Source organism: Squalius cephalus (assembly GCF_949319135.1).
Source record: "Squalius cephalus genome assembly, chromosome: 1".
Lineage (NCBI taxonomy): Eukaryota > Metazoa > Chordata > Actinopteri > Cypriniformes > Leuciscidae > Squalius > Squalius cephalus.
This window is the reverse complement of record NC_137122.1, coordinates 42,789,697-42,801,385: the sequence shown is the minus strand read 5'-3', so window position 1 is coordinate 42,801,385 and position 11,689 is coordinate 42,789,697. Positions and strand designations below refer to the sequence as shown.

Genomic DNA, 11,689 nt, shown 5'->3' with positions numbered 1-11,689 from the left:
CAAATGCACAATGGAAATGAATACTTTGAAAATTTTATTGGAATGTATTCATTATAATATAATCTGACAATCTTCATATTCCTTTTGAGTCTGCCAGAAGTCAAGTTCATACTTGTGTTTGTGTGTGTGTGTGTGTGTGTGTGTGTGTGTGTAGCAAGTGGTGGTTTGTTGTTGTCTCACTAATTGCCTCATCAGGTTCATTTTACTGTTGTTGTAGGTTTATTCTGATTGAATTTATTGATTAAATTTAAGAATCTGACATAAGAGGACACAGATATCACAGTGCATTAAAAAATACTCTTCTTCTTTGTCTTTATTGCTCAGTGTTTGGCTATTTCAGGGTTTCGATCTTTCAACAGAGAGAATCTCATGTATTTTATTGTATTTAATGAATGTTTAATATTACCTCTAAACTTTGACTAGGCAAGGCATGTTGCATATTAATTGTTCTAGGAACCTCAAAGCATATTTTAATTTTTGTGCATTTTGTGCTACTCCTTAACGATGTTCTAGTTGCAACAGGTAATGTAGGTAGGGCCCAAACATAAACTCAAGCCCAGGGGCCCTCAGTTCTGCCCTGTATGTGACCCTCCCAACACATAATTGATTCGCACCCTCTACTAACAGTATTAGACGGCTTAGATTAAGCCAGGATTAGGCCTTAGTTCAATTAGGACATTTAAGTAGCTTTTATAAACATGCCTTAGAAAAAAAACATTACTGGTGTGTATCTTGAGACAAAACAATGACACTGACATATTTTAAGATACGCCAGTGTAAGTCGCTTTCAGTTAAGACAGCTCAAACATGCATTTTAGTCTGGGACTAAGTTTAAACCGTGTCTGTGAAACCAGGGGTTAAGAGATTTACAGTAGCCTATTTAGAGTTCAGATTTGTCATTGTTATCAAATTAAAGTTAAGATGGAACTGTAAGTAATAATGTAGGAATTAAACCATATGATAATTTGAGACATAAAAATGAGCAGTAAGATGTCAAAAAAAGTACAAATTCCGGCTGGTGACGTGCACAGCAGTAGCGGGAACGCGCCTAAAATTTGCCTCTGTTCTGCCTCTCCCTTCCGTGTACGCGCTCTCGTGCACGCAGGGAGCGTGCTCAAGTGCCAGTGGTTTCCGTTTTGTTTCCTGATTATTGCTAGTGCTCGGCCAGGCGGGGGTTTTCAGCGCAGCGCTCTGGAGAAACGTGGAATTTGGCTGTACGGTGCTTTGAACCTTTAGCCTCGGGAAACGGTGACAGCTTTCCATACATCTGCCAACGTTGTAATCAAGTGAGTTGCATTTACGCTGTGCACTGACTATTACATTTTTAATCTTGTTTATCATATTTGCAACCAATAAGTTTGAATATGCAAATCTAAGTTTATACAAAACGAAAAAACAAAGGGTTTAGATGTATAAAAAAAAAAACATTTGTTTGTGGTGTGCTTTATTTTCCAGCTGCGCGAGGCATTGCCACGCTGATTTGTTTTGTCTGCATGCAGCGTGGCGGGCACTGCCACTCCCCGAATCCCTGGCTTTACATTGTTACCGCTAATTAACGGAGTTCGCTTATTTCATCATATTCATTTACAAGCTTCTGTAGATTTAGACATTCGTTGAATGAAGTGCAGTTTGCGTTTCTTTTGAATCGGCGCACAAATTGGCCACCAAGTTATCTAAAATGTGTGTGCTCAATGTCGTTAAATCAAGTACAGTTATATGCGTGTGTCGCGTGACCCATGCTTGATTCGTCGCTACTGTCTAAGTGAATCTAGGGCGTTTTGGGTTTTCTTTGTCTTCCATAGATTAGGTGGCGTGCCCGAATCTAATTTGATCACACAAAGGCTGCGTATCAAAATCCAGTGAGCTGCCTACCTAGACAGCATTTTGGGAATGAGGCACATTGAAATGAGTCAGAATGTGTTTGCGTCCTAGAAATGCTGTCTAAGTAGGCAGCACAGTTGATATTTAGGCACAGCCACAAAGAAGTGGCCCAAATTATGTGCAGGTGTTTGAGTCTCATGGCTCACTGCTGGGCTCTTGTAAAACAGGCCCCTGCTTCTGCTTTTCACACACTTTCATCAGAATCTGGACCGTGGCCAAGGTTAAATTAAAGCCTTGCTTTTTAAAATCCAGCCTCTGCATTGAAGAGTTCGTGTTATTTAGTGTAAGTAATGGGTGCCTTTTGAACCCATGAGATGTGAATGGTCTTGCCTGGCTGATAGGTTTGTCATTTGATTAAGCTCTAAAGATTTGCATAGTTCCATTTAAAATGGGGAACAGATGTATTTTCTCCAGAAGATGATGACAACTGGTTTCACAATAAAAGCATGTCATTTGACATCGGGTGACTCTGTTTCATGTATCTGGAATACAGCTGTACTTCTGCTTATTACTCTGAAATATAGCAGCTACTAATTAGATGACAGCTATATGACGGTGCGTGCAAACTAAGTATCATTGAAACGGAAGTCTTCCAGCATACAGTTTTTGTGGGTTTCTTTAGGCCTCTTTAAAAGAGTTAAAGATGCGAGACGAAGAGAAATATGGATAAAAAGCAGAGTAATGTGTAAGCCAGAGAAAAAGCAGCTCTTGCATTGGCAGTCTGATGGCTGCTCAAATTTCACAAGAAATGCTCTGTGGTGTTTTATTTCATATGAATTTGAATGTGCACTGGTCTAAACTGAGCAGTGGTTTTCAGATTTGCTTGGATGGACAAGAGCTGGACTCCATACAGAGGTTGCAGAACTGAAATATGCAGTTGTGGGTAGTAAAATTGAAATTTCCAAGAGCCTACGTGCTGTGAAGAGTCTAAAGAAGTTGTCGTTTCAACTACCATGTTCAGGTGTATGTTGCTTTGCGTTTTTGGGCAATTGGAAGACAGGCTTGCAGTGAGTTTCTGTTAATCTTTACCAAGCGTTCCTGGAGCTGCCTGTCACTTTAACCCTGTGTTAACATTTGCATGGAGTTCTGATCATGTAATTCATCTTGTTTGTGGTCTCCCTTAAAAATGCATTCACACTCACTATTGCAAACTTGTCTTGTTTTTTTAGAAGCGGCCTTCTGTGAAGCAATGGACGGTGAACAGAATCGGGAAGTTCCAGAGGCTGTTGCTGAGACACAGGAAGGGGCAGTGCAGCAAGAGGAGAAACCGGAGCCCAAGTCTGGAGAGGTGGCTCAGGCACCTTCAGAAGCAGCAGGTCCTCCAGAAGCGGCCTCTGAGATGGAGCATTCTGCTGGGGAATTGCCAGAAAAGGAGCAAGCGACAGAATCTGAAGCACCTCCTGCCAAACTATCTGAACCCGAGCTGGCTCCAGCGAAATCTCCCGAGGAAACCCCAGCTGCCGAGTCATCTGAGAAACTCCCTCAGCCAGAACAGCAGAAGAAATCTGAGGAGCCACAGGTTCAAGTGAATTCTGAACCCGAGAAGCAGGAGGAAGAAGCTGTGAAAGAGGTGGAGCCTAAGAAAGAGGAGGAGCCTAAGAAAGAGGCGGAGTCCAAACCCACTGCTGTGAATGAAGCCAAGCCAGAAGAATCCGAGAAAGGTGAGGAGACTAAGACAGAAGGAGGAGAGGATAAGGTACCAGAACCAGAGGCTGATGGGGTTCAAGCCGAGCTTCCAAAAGAGGCCGAGACCCAGCAGAAAGAGCCGGAGCTGCCTTTCTTCTTTGGCTGGTTCCTGCTTCCAGAGGAAGAGGAGCGAATTAAGTGTGCAACCATGGACTTTCTCAAGACTCTGGACACATTGGACGCCTTCAAAGAACACATCAGTGAATGTGAGTTGCCTGTGTAAACGCATGCACATGATTCTTCTCAGAGTTAGTGTGCTTGTGGATATGTTGCTGATATTGTTTTTGGTTTCCCAGTTACTGGTGAGGCAGAGAAAGAGGTGGATCTTGAGCAGTACTTCCAGAATGCACTGCCCCTCCACTGCACTACAAAGTTCTGTGACTATGGCAAAGCAGAGGGTGCAAAAGAGTATGCAGAGCTACAGGTCAGTTTTTCACATAAGCCTTCTTCCTCCATGTTTCATATGTAGTGCAAATGTAAGTGCACAGGTGTGTTTTTGGAAGATCTCTACTTAATTATAATATTTTAATTATATTAACCATTAACTAATACTCTGGATGAATATTTGAAGTCTATACTTGTTTTTTACAATAAAATATTACAGTGTTATAATATTACAGTTGGAATCAATCATTAAAAGATTTTGATGTACAGTAGAAAAGAATGGTAGCTAATAATTTAATACCTTTGTAATTTCATTAATTTATAAAGCTCAAATAAACAGAACAATATTTGTCCACAGTGCTGTACAGAAAATAATTGTATATAGAACACAAGTAAAATAAACTTTTTAAGATGAGTTAGTAAGTAATAAGTATGGGGAAACAAATGCAAACACCATTGGTGGGGAAAAAAGAAAAAAAAATGTAAATGTGTCAGTGTATGGATACATTTGTGAATGACTAGGTTAATAAAAGCTGTAAAATTTGTTATTCATTGTTAGTTCATGAAACCAACTGCATTAATGTTAACAAATTGAACTGTTGTAAAGTCCTACCAAAATATACAGTACTTATTTGACCATTTTTCTTGCAGATGGTCAAAGAATCATTTGGCAAGTCTGATGAGCTCTCAGTCACTGCCCTCATAGTGACCCCTCGTACGTTTGGGGCCCGTGTGGCTTTGACAGAAACCCAGATGAAGCTGTGGCCCGAGGGAGCGGACAAGGAAGGCGTTCCTCCGGCCCTCCTGCCCAGCGCCGAGTCTCTCCCAGGGGGTAGCCGTGCCCACGTCACATTAGGCTGCTCTGCTGGCGTGGAGGCGGTTCAGACCGGTTTGGATCTGCTGGATATCCTGGCTCTGCAGAAAGAAGGCAAAGAGGGCACCCAGGTCGAGATGGAGTTGGGTACTTTGTCCTACCTGAGCGAGGGCCGTTGGTTCCTTGCCCTGAGGGAACCGATTACCGCAGACACCAACTTCTCTAGCTTCTCTGAGGACAAGCCTACCAGTGACCAGGGCAAAAAGGATGGAGAGAAGAAAAAGAAAAAGTGTACCATCCTGTGAGTGGAAAGCGAGGAGGAGAAGAGAGGGGGAAAAAGACGTTTTTCCTAAGGGCTCTGGCCCTCGGTTGGTTGAGGATGATGTTGTGTTTTTGCATGTGTGTAGGTGGATTGCGTGTATGTTTCGCAGCTTTAGTGTGTGCACAGGGATGGCTTGGGATGATTTGGCAGGCAGTGTTAGACCAGACGTTCCAAAGCGGCCTGCTGGCTCCCGTGTGTCTCTTAGCTGGTGCCTTTTTTGCTTTTTCCTGGCAACACAAGCTCAGAGGCTTTAGTATCTGCCTTAAGGTCATGGTTCACTCTGCTGGAAAGTTCACTTTGCGTTAGGAGCTAGTTTGCGTTCACACGGCTGTTTGGCCGCCACACCATCCCTGTTCCCTTTACACAGGTACATTCACGATTGGTCTTCCTTACACATGACTCATGTAGAACTCTTAGATTTAGCACAACTTTACTGGTTTGATTAACTGATTTGTACTCTGTCCGAGCTCAGTTCTTGTTGATTAGTCCAGAAACATGGTTCGAACTGCCTTCAAATTCAGTTTGAGGCTGGTTTTGCTGTATTTTAGAAGATTTTCATTCTAAATTTACATTTAGATCTTCTATTTCAGGAAATAGAGCATTTTGAACTTTCAACACAGGATGGCTTGGTATTGAGTATAAATCTGTTAGTTTAGTATGTGATTCTTTGGTGTCCCTCTCTTCTGCCTTTGTGGAGCTGATAATTTTCAAGAATTCATTCTGCACCGTTGTTATATTCTCACTCCTCTGATAGTGATCAGGTGTGTGTGTTTGTGCATGCCTTTTGCAAAAAAAAAAAACACATTATTCTTCCTTTCAGTCATGTAATATTTACCAAGGTTTTTCTTTTTATCCAATAAGACTACATACTCTCTGTGACGTTTTTATGCTAAAGTGTGTGTGTATGTCTGTCTGAACATTCTCCTAAACTGTCTTACCGTTTACACAATGTTGGTCAAACCATCTGAGACCTCTTGAATTTACAGCCCATGATGTCGGATAAGACATGCCTGTACTTCTCTTCATTATATCTGTATGATCAGCTCTTTCATAAATCCAGTATATTCACATGTGATAGTAAATTTGCTCGCTCTCTCTCTCTCATTCATATCAGTTTTGAAAAAATGTGCACTCTAAATACTGTGACAAGCATCTGTCTGGTGCCTTCCTCTTCTGTAGGTTTCTAGATGGCCGAAGCCATGCTTCTCGTAGGTCTCTGATATCAAGGCACTAAATTTTTGCACTTACCTTGTTTTTCATTTGTTTTTGTACACTTAATAAAGAATGTGCTTGGCTCTGACAACTCTGGCGTTCTGTTCTTGCTTTAAGTGAATTATGTTCTTGTTTCTGGGAACATTAATTTATTCTTTAGCTTGTTCTAAATAAGGGCGTGTGTGTAATAATTTTACCAAATGGGTGCATTCCACCACAAATAGTCTCCACCTTTGCCCAAAATTAGTTTATGCGTAACCGCAGCTAACATCTGGTTCCTAATCAGCACCGGTTTCTGCATTCATAGGAAATGTAACGATCTTAAAAATGCAGGGGAAATAACTACAGTAGTCAACATTTGAAGTGGATCAAAACCTTTCATCAAAGTTATACATGAATTTTGAACAATACCTGTTGTTGTCTTAGGGCAACTTTGATGAACTTTTTTTGGTCCACTTCAAATGTTGACTACTGTGGTTTGAGATGCTTGTGAATATACAAGTTTTAGTTATTGACAGTCATCAGAAGTGCATCCTCCCATTCTTGTTTCACTCACGGATGTGTCAGTGTTCTGCTTTTGCCAGTAGGTGGTGATTGTCACCACTGAAAGCTTCTAGAATCTAGATGGAAGCCCATGTAATCATGCTGATGTAGCTTAACAGCTAGTGAGTTGACCAACCAGAGAAGCAAGCATATGTTGCTTTAGTCTTGGTATAAATATATTTATCTCTCTCTGACATGCAAGTCTTGCCTTGACAGTATGTTTGTATCAATACCTGTATAAATGCTCAATACCTCCCAGGTGATAATTTCCTGCCAAGTCTCATTTCTCTAAATGTGCTTTTATTTTATTATATATATATATATATATATATATATATATATATATATATATATATATATATATATATATATATATACATATACATATAATGTATACACACACACAGGCTTTCAAATGTATTCATTTTTTAACATTTTATTATTTTGCTGCCTTATGTTAAACTACTTTATTTGTCTAACATCAATCTACACTCCATACACCATAATGACAAAGCAAAAACAGATTTATGATAACTTTGAAAATTTATTAAAAATAAAAAAACTGAAATAATTACAATTTCGCTTCTAGATGTTACTACACTTTAAGTGGAGTTAATGGCAAATACCGGTAGTATACAATTGAATGGGTATGATTTGGAAACTCTTCATATATATATATATATATATATATATATGAAGAGTTTCCAAATCATACCCATATATATACCCATATATATATATATATACACTGCTCAAAAAAATTAAAGGAACACTTTGAAAACACATCAGATCTCAATGGGGAAAAATATCATGCTGGATATCTATACTAATATGGACTGGGTAATGTGTTATGAACGAAAGGATGCCACATCGTTTGATGGAAATGAAAATGATCAACCTACAGAGGATTGAATTCAAAGACACCCCGGAAATCTAAGTGAAAAAATGATGCAGCAGGCTTGTCAATTTTGCTGAAATTTCATTGCAGCAACTCAAAATGGTACTCAGTAGTTTGTATGGCCCCCACGTGCTTGTATGCATGCCTGACAACGTCGGGGCATGCTCCTAATGAGACGACGGATGGTGTCCTGGGGTATTTCCTCCCAGATCTGGACCAGCGCATCACTGAGCTCCTGGACAGTCTGAGGTGCAACCAGGTGATGTCAGATGGACCGAAACACAATGTCCCAGAGGTGTTCTATTGGATGTAGGTCAGGTGAGCATGGTGGCCCTTCAATGGTATCATTCCTTCATCCTCCAGGAACTGCCTGCATGCTCTCAGGGTGCCATTGTCTAGCCTGCAGAGGTCTGTGCGTCCCTCCATGGATATGCCTCCCCAGACCATCACTGACCCACCACCAAACCGGTCATGCTGAACGATGTTACAGGCAGCATAACATTCTCCACGGCTTCTCCAGACCCTTTCCTGTCTGTCACGTGCTCAGGGTGAACCTGCTCTCATTTGTGAAAACCACAGGGCACCAGTGGCGGACCTGCCAATTCTGGTGTTCAATGGGAAATGCCAATCGAGCTCCCTGGTGCTGGGCAGTGAGCACAGGGCCCACTAGAGGACGTCGGGCCCTCAGACCACCCTCATGAAGTCTGTTTCTGATTGTTTGGTCAGAGACATTCACACCAGTGGCCTGCTGGAGGTCATTTTGTAGGGCTCTGGCAGTGCTCATCATGTTCCTCCTCGCACAAAGGAGCAGATACCGGTCCTGCTGATGGGTTAAGGACCTTCTACGGCCCTGTCCAGCTCTCCTAGAGTAGCTGTCTGTCTTCCTGGAATCTCCTCCATGCTCTTGAGACTGTGCTGGGAGACACAGCAAACCTTCTGGCAATGGCACGTATTGATGAGCCATCCTGAAGGAGCTGGACTGCCTGCGCAACCTCTGGAGGGTCCAGGTATCGCCTCATGCTACCAGTACTGACACTGACCCTAGCCAAATGCAAAACTGGTGAAAAACAGTCCAAACAGATGAGTAGGGGAAAAATGTCAGTGGCCTCCACCTGTAAAACCATTCCTGTTTTGGGGGTTGTCTCACTGTTGCCCATCTAGTGCACCTGCTGTTAATTTCATAAACACTAAAGCAGCTGAAACTGATTACCAACCCCCTCTGTTACTTAACTGACCAGATCAATATCCCAGGAGTTTAACTGACTTGATGCTATTCTCTGATTAAAAAGTGTTCCCTTTATTTTTTTGAGCAGTGTATATATATATATATATACAGTGCCCTCCACAATTAATGGCACCCCTGGTAAATATGATCAAAACTGGCTGTAAAAAATAAATCTGCATCGTTTATCCTTTTGATCTTTCATTCAAAAAATGTGCGAAATTCTAACCTTTCATTTAAGTAAAAGAATTGAATGTGGGGGGGGAATCACATTATGAAATAAATGTTTTTTCTCCAAAACACGTTGGCCACAATTATTGGCACCCTTTTATTAAATACTTTTTGCAATCTCCTTTTGACAAGATAACAGCTCTGAGTTTTCTCCTGTAATGCCTAATGAGCATGGAGAACACCTGACAAGAGATCAGAGACCATTCCTCCATACAGAATCTCTCCAGATCCTTCAGATTCCCAGATCCATGTTTGTGCTTCTTCTCTTCAGTTCAGCCCACTCATCAGGTCAGGGGACTGGGACGGTCATGGCAGAAGCTTCATTTTGTGCTCCGCAACAGATTTTTGTGTTGATTTTGATGTTTGTTTTGGATCGTTGTCCTGATGGAAGATCCAGCCATGGCCCATTATAAGATTTCTAGCAGAAGGCGTCAGGTTTTGATTTTTTATCTGTTGATATTTGATAGAATCCACAATGCCATGTATCTGAACAAGAAGTCCAGGACCTCCAGCAGAAAAATATGCCCACAACATTAAAGATCCAACGGTATATTAAATTGTACACATGGGGTACTTTTTATCCTTGTGTGCACCAAACCCATCTAGCGTGTTTGCTGCCAAAAGGCTCTTTTTTTTGTTTCATCTGACCACAGAACCCTGTGCCGTTTGAAGTTCCAGTCATGTCTGACAATTAAATTTGCTGGAGTTTGTTTTTGGAGGAGCGAGGAGGATTTTTCTTGAAACCCTCCCAAACAACATGTGGGGATGTAGGGTTGTTGTTTTTTTTTTGTTTGTTTTTTTGGCTTTCTGACCCCAAGACTCAACTTATCTCTGCAATTCTCCATCTGTGATCCTTTGAGAGTCTTTGGCCACTCAAACTTTCATCCTCGCCGTGCATTAAGACAGTATAGACACTTGTCCTCTTCCTGGCAGATTCGTAACATCTTTAGTTGATTGGAACTTCTTAATTATTGCCCTGATGGTCAAAATGGGGATTTTCAATTCTTTAGCTATTGTCTTACAGCCACTTTCTATTTTGTGAAGCTCAACAATCTTTTGCTGCGCATCAGAACTATATTCTGTGGTTTTACTCATTGTGATGGATGATTAAGGGAATTTGGCCTTTGTGTTTCCTCATATTTAAACTCCTGTGAAACACGAAGTCATAGCTGGACAGTTTCATGTTCCTAGTCACCCTGGTGTACAAAAAAGGTAAATATTAATGGGAATATACTTCAGAGATATTTTACTCGTAAAAAAATCTAGGGGTGCCAATAATTGTGGCCAACGTGTTTTGGAGAAAAACATTTATTTCATAATGTGATTTCCCCCCACTTTCAATTCTTTTACTTCAATGAAAGGTTAGAATTTTGCACATTTTTTGAATGAAAGATCAAAAGGATAAACGATGCAGATTTATTTTTTACAGCCAGTTTTGATCATATTTACCAGGGGTGCCATTAATTGTGGAGGCCACTGTATGTATATATATATATATATATGTGTGTGTGTGTGTGTGTGTGTGTGTGTGTGTGTGTGTGTGTGTGTGTGTGTATACCGTTCTGTATATATATATATATATATATATATATATATATATATATATATATATATATATATACCGTTCAAAAGTTTGGGGTCAGTACGATTTTTTAATGTTTTTAAAAGAAGTATCTTCTGCTCACCAAGGCTGCATTTATTTGATAATAAACAATAAAAAACAGTAATATTGTGAAATATTATGACAATTTAAAATGACTGTTTTCTATTTTAAAATATTTTAAATTGTAATTTATTCTTGTGATCAAAGCTGATAAAGAACATTGATAATAATAATGAATGTTTCTTGAGCATCAAATCATCATATCAGAATGATTTCTGAAGGATCATGTGATACTGAAGACTGGAGTAATGATGCTGAAAATTCAGCTTTGATCACAGGAATAAATTACAGTTTAAAATATATTAAAATAGAAAACAGTCATTTTAAATTGTCATAATATTTCACAATATATTTTATTGTTTTTGCAGCCTTGCTGAGCAGAAGATACTTCTTTTAAAAACATTAAAAAATCTTACTGACCCCAAACTTTTGAACGGTAGTGTGTGTGTATATATATATATATATATATATATATATACAGAACGGTAGGCTATATATATACACACACACACACACACACACATGTATGTATATATATATATATACATGTGTGTGTGTGTGTGTGTGTGTGTGTGTGTGTGTGTGTGTGTGTGTGTGTATGTATGTATGTATGTATATACTGTATATATACACACACACTCTTTGGATGGATGGATTTAGCATTAAAATTCACTGCATTACAAATATGAAGCTAACTTTTCACATAGTTCTAATGCTTTTCTTGCAACTTGGCACTGACCTCATATGCCACGCTGTTAAACTTGTGGTCTCCACAATGACTTATCAAAGTCTTGCTTCTGCAAACACTGGTGACATCCAGTGATCAATTGCAA

At 40.0% G+C, this 11,689-nt stretch overlaps 1 protein-coding gene across 1 annotated transcript; it reads left to right on the top strand.

Moving 5' to 3' along the window:
* The first annotated feature begins 1,081 nt into the window (after positions 1 to 1,081).
* cnp (2'',3''-cyclic nucleotide 3'' phosphodiesterase) lies at positions 1,082 to 6,388 on the top strand. Its single transcript, XM_079873819.1, has 4 exons — positions 1,082 to 1,286; positions 3,051 to 3,773; positions 3,864 to 3,991; positions 4,603 to 6,388. Exons 2-4 carry the CDS (start codon positions 3,071 to 3,073, stop codon positions 5,068 to 5,070), a joined length of 1,299 nt encoding a protein of 432 aa, XP_079729945.1. The 5' UTR covers positions 1,082 to 1,286; positions 3,051 to 3,070; the 3' UTR covers positions 5,071 to 6,388.
* Positions 6,389 to 11,689: the final 5,301 nt, after the last annotated feature.